General features: G+C 40.2%; 2 protein-coding genes across 9 annotated transcripts in view; both read left to right on the plus strand.

The window, feature by feature from the left end:
* Positions 1 to 1,945: 1,945 nt before the first annotated feature.
* LOC123513106 lies at positions 1,946 to 6,264 on the plus strand. Of its 2 annotated transcripts, none has more exons than XR_006677259.1 (2): positions 1,946 to 3,264; positions 6,170 to 6,264. XR_006677259.1 is itself a non-coding variant. In XM_045269979.1 (2 exons), exons 1-2 carry the CDS (start codon positions 2,949 to 2,951, stop codon positions 3,727 to 3,729), a joined length of 462 nt encoding a protein of 153 aa, XP_045125914.1. In that variant the 5' UTR covers positions 1,946 to 2,948; the 3' UTR covers positions 3,730 to 3,961. The 2 variants fall into 2 exon arrangements, 1 of the variants encoding a protein (XP_045125914.1); XM_045269979.1 differs by lacking the exon at positions 6,170 to 6,264 and adding an exon at positions 3,584 to 3,961.
* Positions 6,265 to 6,529: 265 nt separating this feature from the next.
* LOC123513107 (N-alpha-acetyltransferase 38-B, NatC auxiliary subunit-like) overlaps positions 6,530 to 12,981 on the plus strand; it is a 6,713-nt gene continuing 261 nt past the window's right edge. Inside the window, exons 1-5 of one of the 7 annotated variants that reach the window (XM_045269983.1) lie at positions 7,123 to 7,365; positions 8,254 to 8,425; positions 8,893 to 9,046; positions 9,948 to 10,101; positions 11,532 to 12,981. The exon at positions 11,532 to 12,981 is cut by the window's right edge and continues 261 nt beyond it. In XM_045269983.1, the coding sequence (XP_045125918.1) occupies positions 8,948 to 9,046; positions 9,948 to 10,101; positions 11,532 to 11,656 (378 nt within the window). In that variant the 5' untranslated portion in view covers positions 7,123 to 7,365; positions 8,254 to 8,425; positions 8,893 to 8,947 and the 3' untranslated portion in view covers positions 11,657 to 12,981. Of the gene's footprint in view, positions 6,549 to 6,887; positions 7,003 to 7,122; positions 7,994 to 8,253; positions 8,426 to 8,892; positions 9,047 to 9,947; positions 10,102 to 11,531 lie in introns of those variants that run through there. The other 6 variants (XM_045269986.1, XM_045269984.1, XM_045269980.1 and 3 more) reach the window with 6 other exon arrangements.

Genomic DNA, 12,981 nt, shown 5'->3' on the forward strand with positions numbered 1-12,981 from the left:
ATTATTATATTATTGCTTGTATTAGCCTTTTCCTAACTAATTATTTTCCAAGAAACTAGGAGTGAAAATCATAATTAGACACTTTTCCAGCGGGCATCAGAATAGGAAATTTCTATCTAAGCTTCTAGAAGGTTCTGGGCTACAGTTATGATGGTTCTCTACACCATGTGCTAACACTTCTCGCCCCAAACCTCTGTATCTAATTGTAAATACATATGTATAAGTTATATTCACCTGAAGAATCACAGAAACACTCCCAAGTGACTTTACTTACAATAAGACGGTAAGAACTAATTAATAACCTTCCGGGGTGATTCATAATTCACTCCGTCCGGAACACTGGTGGTAGCTTACTGAGATATGAATACTCAACTCAATTGTTAAGTGTAGTATAAACAACAGTGGTCAAAATGAAGTGAAGAACGGACACATTAAACGGGAAAATAATGGTATGAAACGGCGGGGCACCAGCAAGGTACTGAGACCGAGCTGAGCGGCCAGTGACGTTGTTTATCAGGGTGACCAGGACTTGGGAAATTTCCCAAGATCTTGGGATTTCAAACTTCGCCTTGGGATCTTGGGAATTTTTTGCAGAAATGCCGTAAATCTTGGATTAGATTTTAATGTCTGTATATGTCATATCAATCTTGATGGTTGGAGAGAGAGAGAGAGAGAGAGAGAGAGAGAGAGAGAGAGAGAGAGAGAGAGCATTATATTGTCTCAGAACAAATTTAAGTCTATATGGCTCATATTGTTGTAACAGCTACTTTTGAATGTATTTTTTTAAGTAAAGAATCACAAACATACTTAGGAAAGGTCTAAACAGATTGCTTATTACGTGTGCAGGACAAGTTCAGATCTGAATCAGACCCGAACGGGCAGCGTAACAGTCAGAGACACGTATGTATACCGTACGGCGGTCTTGTATACTTCCTGTACAGGACACGTTCAGCCGCACAGTGGACGGCGCGGTCAGCCGTGGGCCCGTGGCGGCATCAGTCATCAGTCATCACTAGTTCCTCTTGCGGAATAGTTCTCGCGGGCTCACGATTCAAGGCTTAAATTTTACCTTGCGTACGCTCTGTGTGGGGTTTTGTTACCCCTTTTTGTGGTGCATCATGAGTGACAACGATGATCCTGTACCAGGATGGAGTGGATACAGTACTCCCCCTAAAAAGAAGAAAACATGGTACCAGCAGACTTTTAATGCAGAATGGCTTAAAAATCCTGAACTTAAAGACTGGGTGAAACCAGATCCAAATGATAAATGTGCAGCTGTCTGCAGTGTTTGTGACTTCAAGTTGAAAAACTGTAACAAGTCCTCTCATGCAACATAAAGCTTCTGCAAAGCACGTGAAAACTACAATGCTAAGAGAAGTGCTATTGGAATTCAGTCATATCTGAAAAAGAAACCAGTGGAAGACGATCTAGAATTCTAGATGATGAAGTTTCCAAAGCAGAACTTCTGTTGGCAGCATATGTAGCTGAACATGGAGTGCCCTTCAGGCAAGTTGATCATCTGGTAGAAACCATGAAACAAATGTTTCCCAAATGTGAAGTGGCTCGTAGTTTGAAAGCAAAGAGAACAAAAATTTCGTATGTGATGCAAGACGGCATTGCATGGGAAGAGAAACAGTGGGTAGCAAAAGCTTGCAGTGAAAACTGGTTTCTCTGATAATAGATGAATGTACTGATGTATCTGTATCGCAAGTACTTGCGGTGATGGTGCGATTTTATGATGAACAAAAGTGTAAAGTTACTGACGCACTACTGGATATTGTTGAAGTAGAAAACGGAACTGCAGAAGGACTCTATAAGTCAGTGAAAGAACTGCTTAAATGTAAAGGCATACCTATGGAAAACATTATTGGATTCTCTAGTGACAACTGTTCCACTATGCTGGGGCCAACAAAGGATTTCAGGCACTCCTTAAAAGGACTGTCCATCTGTATTCATACTGGGATGTGTCTGCCATTCCTTTGCTCTGTGTTCAAGCCATGCTAGCAAACACTTACCATCATGGCTCGAAACATTTGTAAGAAATGTATGCTGCTATTTTGCACGCAGTAGTAAGCGTCAAAATGACTTGAAAATGATCCAGGACATTGTTCATGCTCCAAAGCACAAAATGCTAAAATTATCAGAGACTCGTTGGCTTTCAAGATCAGAAGTCATAGCCAGAATACTAGAGCAGTGGGAAGCACTGCAGCTTTTTTCCAAAGTGAAGCAAAGAAAAATGATGATGGAGCTGCCATGATATACAAGAACATGATTACTCCTGGAACCAAGCATATGCTGCTGTTCTTGAACTATATCCTCCCTAAAGTGGACAGAATGAATTTGGAATTCCAGTCTGAATATTTCAGACTTGCATCACTTTTTACAACAGTTTCCGTTGAGTACAGGAGTATCATGGGAATGTTTGTTCGTGATGAAGTGGTAGCCAACAAAGAGTTATCTCTCATTAACCCAGGAAATGATTCTTTGTACAAAGAGATCAGTGAAATTAACCTTGGTGGCAGGTGTGCTGCATTGCTAATCAAGGAACCTTTGGGAGATCAGGAAAGAAGGTTTCGTCTCGACTGCCGAAAGTTCCTGGTAGAACTGTGCCTACAAATGAAAAAAAGATTCTCTTTTCATAGCGACAGTGTGCTTTGCTTGTTAAGAATCATCGAACCGAAAGAATCTTTATCACCCAAGAGGAACTCCAGTGACATCTTAAAACTAGCACTACAATTTCCATCGCTTGTGAAAGAGGATGAGTTGGACGCCCTGCAGGATCAGTGGAAGGATTTGCTATATGCAAAAGAAGCACTGAAGAATCTTAACGAGAAGGCAACTGCTTTCTGGAGTGAACTAAAATCAGTGAAGGATGGGAACAACGAGCCGAGATTTGCCTGTTTGTCAAAATTCATGTGCGGCCTGCTAGCTCTGCCTCATTCATCTGCATGTGTGGAGCGGGTATTTTCGCAGCTGAATATGATAAAACAAAACAAACAAACAGGCTTGGCGTGTCCACCACGTCAAACAGACTCCTTGCTAAACAAGCGATCAGCCGTCAGGAGGTACCATGCTATCAATGGCAACCATCAACATCCCTCATCAAAGACGTAAAAAGTGGGCAGTGTTACCGAAGGTGTGCTGAGCGAGAACGGCAAGGCAAAGAGGAGAGGGTGGCAACACTGCATCCAGCTGTGGAGGATGCCATTGAGGGCGAAGTAGACGAACCCCCCAACTCGTGTATACCTGCAGTAATACTGAAAGGTAAGATGTCATCTTATATCAGTAAAATTGTGTTAATTATTGTCTTCTTTAAATCTTGGGAAATTTTGGTCGATCTTGGATTGTTTTCGGAGTCACTCTTGGGAAATTCGAAATTTGCCACTGGTCACCCTGTTGTTTATATGACTTTCCTGACCTGCGAGACAAAAGGAATACTCTCCTTCCAAAACACTCTGGCTTGTTTCACCCATCCTGCCACTCCCAAGATCACTTCTCTTATCACAAAAGAGGAGACTTAGGAGACACAGGGTGAAATCTAATATAATTTAAAAGGGTCCCCTCTGTCTTATCAAATCATCAGAGATTCTTGGCAAAGACATCATCGGCGCAGTCGTTCTCGCGCAGACCATCACTTCACCCCATATAAAGGACCTCATCGTCTGTAGAGAAGTTTCTCATGAAGAAAGAAGGTCTTCCAAGTGGCGGACGACCAGCGTAACGAGTTGATTCACCCGACTAGTCTACACTTGTAGCGCAAACACTGTTAGAGTTTAGGAATTACCCCGCCGTTTTTGCAGTGAGACGACGCTGCGTGTGTAAAAATAAAACTAATTTATATTTACCTCTCAGACTCCATTTTCTTTTCAGCCCAGTAGAAGCACATCTTCCCATTTTCTTTTGAGTGCTGTAGGAGTAATTCAGACAAATCTGTTACTGCCTTCTAAACTTAAACATTGATAATTTTTCATATAACTAACAATACTAAAACATTTCTTTCAGGTAAATAACGCCTTTGACCGTTGGAAATATACTGAAGTGTGTAATTACTACCTAATTAAGAGGGAATTGCTAACACTACTTTATATATATCCCTGGAATCATGCCAAGTCTGTTTTTTCAATTTGCCAAACACTCTTTCATAAATAGAAAATGTCAAAATCTTTCAAACTCCAACTCCCCTCGTGACTTCTGGTATCTGGCCAAAACATCAACAACTTTACTTCTTCATCTTTCCCTCCTTTATTTTATCCTGATGGCACCACTGCCACCTCATCTGTCTCCAAAGCTGATCTCTTTTCTCAAACCTAAAAACTCCACCTTGGATGATTCTGGGCTTGTTCCTCCCTCTCCTCCTCCCTCTGACTATTTCATACCTACGGTTAAAGTTCCTCGTAATGATGTTTTCCATGCCCTCGCTGGCTTAAACCCTCGGAAGGCTTATGGACCTGATGGGATCCCTCCTATTGTTCTCAAAAACTGTGCTTCCGTGCTTGCACCTTGCCTGGCCAAACTCTTTCATCTATGTCTATCGACTTCTACCTTTCCTTCTTGCTGGAAGTTTGCCTTCATTCAGCCTGTTCCTAAAAAGGGTGACCGATCTAATCCCTCAAACTACCGTCCTATAGTTTTAATCTCTTGCTTGTCTAAAGTGTTTGAATCTATCCTCAATAGGAAGATTCTTAAACATCTGTCACTTCACAATCTTCTATCTGACTATGGCTTTCGTCAAGGTCACTCCACTGGTGATCTCTGGTGTTCCTTACTGAGTTTTGACCATCCTCTTTTAAAAATTTCGGTGAAACCTTTGCTGTCGCATTAGACATATCCAAAGCTTTTGATAGAGTCTGACACAAAGCTATGATTTTCCAAACTGCCCTTCTACGGTTTCTATCCTTCTCTGCAACTTTATCTCAAGTTTCCTTTCCGACCGCTCTTTTACTGCTGTGGTAGACGGCTACTGTTCTTCTCCTAAACCTATTAACAGTGGTGTTGCTCAGGGTTCTGTCCTATCACCCACTCTCTTTCTATTATTCATTAATGACCTTCTTAACCAAACTTCTTGCCTTATCCACTCCTACGCTGATGAATCCACCATACATCTTTCCACGTCCTTTCAGAGACGTCCAACCCTTCAGGAAGTCGACACGCATGGACGCCAGAGAACGCTTGACTTCTGATCTTTCTCTAAGATTTTTTATTGGGCGGAGAAACCTTAGTAGTTTTCAATGCCTCAAAAACTCAATTTCTCCATTTATCAACTCGACACAACCTTCCAGACAACTATCCCCTCTTCTTCAATGACACTCAACTGTCTCCCTCTTCCACACTAACTATCCTCGGTCTGTCCTTTACTTACAATCTTGACTGGAAGCTTCACATCTCATCTCTTGTTAAAACAGCTTCTATGAAGTTAGGCGTTCTGCGATGTCTCCGTCAGTTTTTCTCGCCCCTCCAACTGCTAATTCTGTACAAGGGCCTTATTCGTCCTTGTATGGAGTACTCTTTGCATGTTTGGGGGCGTTCTGCTCACACAGTTTTATTAGAGAGGGTGGAATTAGTTACCTACATGTCACCATGACACCCAGGTTCTAGGTGGTTACGCCAATGATGCATTCGGGTGGTGATATGGGGCCTAGTATGAGTACCACTATAAATAAAATTGCCTGGTTAACAGCGCTTCCCACATATACTCTTCAAGTATGCCTACAGGCGCTACAGGCCATAACGTAAAAATCTCCCCTTGAATGCCGTAAACGTTTCTTCAGTTAGAGGTGTGTTAATGTGTGGAACTCGTTATCTGACAGTGTCGTTGCTTTGAAGTCTATGGATGCTTTTAAAAGAGCTCTACATTCCACACTTGGTCTTTTGTTGTTCAAATTTGTTGAGTAATGTCACCCATGACAGATTGCACTACCACTTGCTGCATAAGTCATGCAATTCGTCCATACATTATAGTAATACTCACATGTAATTAAAATGTAAAGGGATTGGCGTGCCTGTAGAATTTGGCTGCTCCCACGCATGTCCATCCTCCCCTCTGTGGCACTGTACCTCACAGGGGGTGGTCTACCAGGTGAGAGTCAAGTCGCTCTACTTAACTCTTCCTTCAATTCCTCAATATTTTGCTGATATCTAGTGTTTCTTAAGTTTTTATATGTGTTTCTAGTCCGAGACGTATAGATAGAAGCAATAGGAGGAGGAAAAAATAAGAACAAAACAGGAGGACGAAGAAGAAAGGAGAAAGGAAGTGGAAGAGTCGTCGTCGAGCCGCAATATTTAGGTAAGTCTATCTTGTAATCTTGCCGTTCTTTATAATGAGTTTTGGTGCTTTTGGGTATAATTGGGTTGTTTTAAGTACATTTGGTAGTCTTACATGGTGTTTTGGGTATATTTGGGTGTGTTTTCAGTGTGTATTAGATGTTTTTAGGTATATTTTACGTATCTTCAGTGTGCTGTGCAAGTGTGTTTAAGTATTTGGATGTGTTTTGAATGTGTTTGGAGGCATGTTGACCAGTTGTATTGTTTTGAATTGATATGGGTTAATTGTGAGTATTTTAAATGGTTTAGATGTGTGGTGTGAAAAGTCTTTTGGTTGTGTTTGGGTGTGTATGGTGTGGTTTTGGTGTATTTTGGATGTTTCGAGTGAGTTTTGTGTGTTTGGAGACATTTGAATGTTGCAGTTTTTTTTTTTTTTTTTTTCTTAGTGTTTTGGAGTAATACATTGTTTTAAATGGTTTGAATGTGTTTGGGGAGTTTCGGGTGTGTGGAGGACTTTTGGTGTATATCGGGTGTTTCCAGTGAGCTTTTGGTGTGTTTATTGATATTTCAGAAATTATTGCAGTTTCAACCAATACAGCGCACGTAACTATACTCATTCTCACGGTCTAGATCACACTTCTATGAGCATTTTACCCTACCGTGTTGTTTGGTGCTTTGGGTTAGTTTTAAGTGTTTGGGGTGGTGGGTGTGGATCGAGTGTGTTCTGTGATGCAGGGACTGGTAATTAGCGTGAACTGTTCCTACTTTTTTTTTTTTTATGTGCCTGTGGGTATTTTGTGGTGTTGCATGGCGTTTTGAGTGTTCTTCATAAGTGTTTTAAGATGTATGGGTGGGAGTGGTGATTTGGGTGTGACTGGGTCTTTTGATCCCGAGTGTGTTGTTATTATGAAATGTTTATTGTGTATAAGTGCATACATACATACATATATTGATTCATACATACATACATTCATTGATATTTCCTTATAAAAGATTCTTTGATAAAGCCTGGATTTCCGTTGATTTCTCTGGATGTTTAGTCACAATCTTAGTGTTTACATTTTCCTTCCCACTCCCAGCACCAGCTCCCTCCCTCCACCGAGTGTGAGTGGTACTGACACTGATTCAGGAGTATTCACGCTTCTACAACTTCAAGAAAACGTAAAAAGGGAATCTTAGGTTGTTGATAGGAAGGAAAAGGTAACTAGTGCCACTGCCAGGCGTAGGGGCACCAAGGGCATAGCAGTGGGCAATAGAGTTGGGGGCTTTAACTCCTTCAGTACTAGTACGCATTTCTACCTTGAATTTTGAGCATGATTAGACTTTTTTTTCATTACCAAAAGGTGTACGGAGGTCAAAAGATTAATGGCCTGAGCCTTCACTATTTAAATCCCCACATAAGTATTTGAAGCGGTATAAAATCACCAAATTGTAATCAGACATTATGAAAATGGCCTGAGCCTTCACTATTTAAATCCCCACATAAGTATTTGAAGCGGTATAAAATTACCAAATAGTAATCAGACATTATGAAAACGCGTTATGGTACTGACGGGGTTAAAGTGTGTTTATACCGTATACTAGGAGTGTCAGATGGAAATTGATGTGTTGAGGAAAACTACCAACACAGGAAACTCGTACATTATAGAACTCAGAAACATGGATATACATGTGAAGTTTTCTGATTTGGATAGGGAAGACTGTGACAATAGAATGGCTTACTGTGGGAGAGGTGAGAAACGTTCATGGTTAGTATGGTGGCTACCCAGTGAAAGCCAGCTGACCATTTGCATTCTGTTATTCTTATGTTTGAATGTAGTAATTTTGGTAATTATTTATAATATGTCTGCACTGCCCAACCGACATCTCCCCAAACAAGCTTTGGGGCATGTGGGTAATTGAGGGTTTTGGGTAGGGAATGCAAAATATGTATTGAAAAGTCTATGGAAATTTAACTTTACATTACTAATTTTTTAACATAACGTACTCTAGCATGGAGAGGCTGGAATCACCTGCAAGGACATGAACCTAACCAAACCTAACACTGAACATAGAAAACCTGAAATTTCTGCCACACTATCAAGTTTTGTTACAGCCATAAAACACATGTGACCTGCAATTTGTCTATGGTTATGGCAAGATCATCAACACTTCTATATGATGTGTGAGTTTGGTGATTGTATCGGATGTGGCTGGATGAGAAAGCTTTACTGTGATTTTGAAGCACTGTTAATTTCAGAACAAATTATGTTGCCTGCCCAAATCATGATCTACACTGTGGAGAGATAAACTGAATTCATTTAAACCTAAACTAACCTAACCTAATGAAAAGGCTGAAATCATTTCAATATTGTTTGCATTCTTTAAATCCAAGTGTGCTAAACAACTCAGTACAGTCTTATATGCTATCACATGAGCATTTCCTTTTGCCAGGACATAAAAGGATAGTAAACAGTTTAGCAAGTTCCTAAATTTTGGTTGGACTTGACTTTCCCATAACATTAGCATGTGTGTCTCATCCCTGTTTCCTCTCTTTGGCCTCTACCTAATGTTGCCTTTTGCCAGGATTCAGGAAGTACATTAGATTATGTGGACCTGATGCCACGGACTCAATGTGCCCTTGTTTTCCAGCATGTTACCAGTGAGTGTGTAGAGCCAAGTAGGGTGAAAGAGGAGTACTGTAGTCATGAAGACTGGGGGAGATTTTCGGGACCACCTGGTGGACCTCACTGATGGAGGTGGTAGACCAGGAGAGGCGGCCTCAGAGAAACAACCGCAGCGCAGGGTGAGGCAAACACTTAACAAGGACTTCATTGTGCTTTGAATGTTGAGTCCTTGTGTGGTTCATGCCGTTATTTTCCTTTTTAGCTTATTGAGTGGATATCAGTCTCATGACTTTGTTATATTATTAGTTACCTGTGATGCTTTAAACAATGTCTGTATGGCTCTTCATGTCTTTATTTTCCCCAATAACTTTGTCAAGTCAAATATCAACCTCATGACACCATATATTGTTTATTTAATGCCAAGATATTCTACATATATTATTCTTTATTAGTTTGATTAATAGAAGCTCTTGCCTCCTGACACCACATAATTATTGTTTAATATCAGAATATTTACATTTGACACTTAAGTTGTGTGAATGGGTGAGTTGTGTTTGCTTGGCATTGTTGTGATAATTAGGCAGCAGTGATGGAGTCCCTCATCTAACCATTGTAGATGGCAGTGAACAGAAGCAAATAAGAAAGCTGCTGGAAGCCATCAGGCATACATGTGGACTATGCCTATCTATTCTATTTTCATCTGTTATCTTCATCCATGAATTTGTCTATTCTCTTAATGACTCAGCACTAACATTCGGATTACTGAGTCTGTTCCATTCATCTACCACTCTACTTGAGAATCAGTTTCTTCTTATTTGCTGTACCATTTAAAGACTTAGATTAGGTCCCTTCCTAACCTAGGCCTCTTTAAGGAATATAAATTTCAAAATCTGGACTGTCTTTTCATAAGGAATATTTTTCATCCCTTTTATCTTTTCTTCATTCTTCTGTTACTAATTCTAACAGACATATCTTTTATGTAAAGTGGGAACCAGAACTGCACAACATTATCTTACTAATGCCAAATTTAACTTTAACATCACTTTGGGACACAGCTTATAATTTCGTTGTGACTTACAGAGCACACCAGGACGGATGAAGTTAGAGAAGTGGCTTCACTCGTCCATGAAGATTGAAATGACAGATGGCAGAACTCTGGTTGGCTCCTTTGTCTGCACCGACAGAGACAACAACATCATCCTGGGTTCTTGCACTGAGCATCTCAGGCCAGACGGTAATACATTTTCTATTTTATAAAGGAAACTACTCATGCGATTCCATGGCTACTGTGTTACTATTGCACAAATTATATAGTGCTGCCAAATTGAAAGACAGAATAATACAGTATACCTTGTATGAGTGTAGAGAGCAACTCAAAGAAACAGAATGAGGGATATGTACAGCATTACCAGCATACTTGGTTGGGTTTCAGATTCATATAAACCAAACATGTGGTTGGCTTACTGAGTGAAGTTTGGTTGGCACAAAGTAGCAGTTTACCTGAAATTCACTTTAATGAGGTTCACTGTATTCAGGGTTTACTGTATTGTAGTACTTATTTTCATTTATAACATAACATAACATATAACATAACATAAATAATAGGATAACAAAGGGCCACCAGGGCCCATCTAGGTTATCCTGTATCAGTCGCACAGCGACCTCGTCATCAGTACTTAAAGATACACTTACAAGTACACAATACATTATATACTAATTCTAAATATTTGGCCCATTAACAGGGCTAAGTCCTGCAGCGAATTCCTCTACAATCTGTGATCCCCATACATGGGGATCATGTCTTGTTTAACTATAGTAAATTTCTTATAAAAACTATCATGCAGTGCTATACATAATTATAAATCTAATAAATTTAAGTGCTTATCTAATCTGTTTTTAAACATTGTCAAACTAGTGCTATTTACAACCCTCTCTGGCAATGCATTCCAGAAGTCTACCACCCTATGACTAAAGAAATATTTTCTTATATCTAACCTGCAGCCTTGCTTTCTAATCTTCCTGCCATGATTTCTAGTCCTACTTCCTCCTCTAAGGTAAAGAAAGATCTCACATCTATGTAGTTTGTATCTGAGAACATTTTAAATAACTCTATCATATCCCCTCTTATACATCTCCTCTCAAATGAAAACATGTTTAATTCCTTTAATCTATCTCTATACTCCAGGCACTTTAATGCTGGTATCATCCTAGTTGCTCTTCTCTGAACTGCTTCTAACATGTTGATATCCTGCCTATAATGGGGTGACCAGGCCTGTATGCAATACTCTAAATGGGGCCTAACATAGGAATTATATAAGCTACGCACCACTTCCTTACTTTTATAACTAACATTTCTATTTATAAAACCCAGGATCCTTTTTGCCCTATTTCTTGCTTCTAAACATTGCTTTGAAAATTTCATAGTCCTGTCTATCACTACTCCTAAATCCTTTCCCTCCTCTACTGCCTGTAGCCAACATCCCTCCATCTCATAGATAAAGATTGTGTTGTCTTTACCTAAATGCATAACCTGACACTTTTTAGAATTAAACTCCATCTGCCACCTGTCTGCCCATGCTATCAGCCTGTCCAGGTCTCTTTGTATTCTGTAATTGTCCTTTTCACCCTGTACTGCACATGCTATCTTAGTATCATCTTTTTCAGAGGATGGGAGAGAAGAAGAGCCTCGTGTCCTTGGCTTGGCGATGATTCCTGGCCGTCACATTGTGTCAATCTGTATAGATGAAGCCTCTCAGCCTCCAGCACCACCATCCAGTCTGTACTCATAACTCTGTACTGCACCACTCAGGCCTTTATTTAGTGTTGTGGTAAGACTTTGCCATTGCCTGACAACTACTTACCAGATCTCATACCATTAAGATAATTCTCTCTCTCTCTCTCTCTCTCTCTCTCTCTCTCTCTCTCTCTCTCTCTCTCTCTCTCTCTCTCTCTCTCTCTCTCTCTCTCTCTCTCTCTCTCTCTCTCTCTCTCTCTGCATCACTTTGTACAGTGCAAAGAACCTCTTATGCTTTCATGAATTAATAGATCAGACAAGAGAGACCATAGATCCCACATGTACATCCACTCTACACAATTACAAGAGCTTTGACACTGGGCCAGTCAGTCAATTTCTTGCCTATTTTCATTAGAGGTGTTTGCATTTTTGTCCTGGAATAACTTTTGTTCTGCCCCACCTCTGTGCAGTGTCCCTACCTTACCATCCTTTGTAATTGTTTGTATTCGATTCACAACATTTCATGATCCCACAAGCCTCCAAGGCTCATCAGCTGTTGCTCAGAATGGGATGCTTTGGAAACTTCTTGGCCATGCTGAGCTTGCAAGTGATTGAAGAAGACTCCTTGAAATTATGTGATTTCCTTAACTTCATAACTGAATGATAGAGAATTAGAGGATGAGATTATGTTCACCTTATGACATGGTGTGAATATTCATTCTTTCAGCTTGTCAACTGGAACATAACTTTGGATAACTTAGTCATCAATATCATTATAAGTTGCTTTGTGTTTACAATCTGGCTTTGGCTCTGGAACAAAGTGATATTTTAAGATAACTAGCATTTGAGCACTGTGATGGTAACATTTCTCTCTGTCTCTATATACTAGAACAGCAGTCCCGTTTAGGGTCACCCAAACAAAGTACCATGGGTGGATATAGAGGGTAGCTACTTGGGTTCAAGCCCCGAATGTTTTCCCAAGAGCCCAGGATCTGATCTGGGATCTGAGGAAAAGAGTAGTCTGAGTGAAATGTGTAGTACTTGAGTTTACCAGAGAGGTAGCATGTGCAGGAAAGCAGCCTATGTAGCCTGTCTGCAGAGTTGCCAGACTGATTTTGCTGATCATACCAGATCACATGAAGAATCTTCACAAACTTAAAACTACAAAATTGTAGTTTCGGTATGCATGGCAGCAAAAGAAAAAGAAAAAAAAAAACAGCATCTGCACCCTCAGGGGTAAGTCCCAGATCACCTAGAATCCTAGATTCGCCTCTGCAAAGTACTGTTCATTCATAAATGTACACACACATTCACACTCTTAGCCCTGTTGGTCTCTATTTGAAAGGGACAGTCATGTATATAATGCTACTTTATCCCAGG

This window comes from Portunus trituberculatus, chromosome 35, assembly GCF_017591435.1.
Source record: "Portunus trituberculatus isolate SZX2019 chromosome 35, ASM1759143v1, whole genome shotgun sequence".
NCBI lineage: Eukaryota > Metazoa > Arthropoda > Malacostraca > Decapoda > Portunidae > Portunus > Portunus trituberculatus.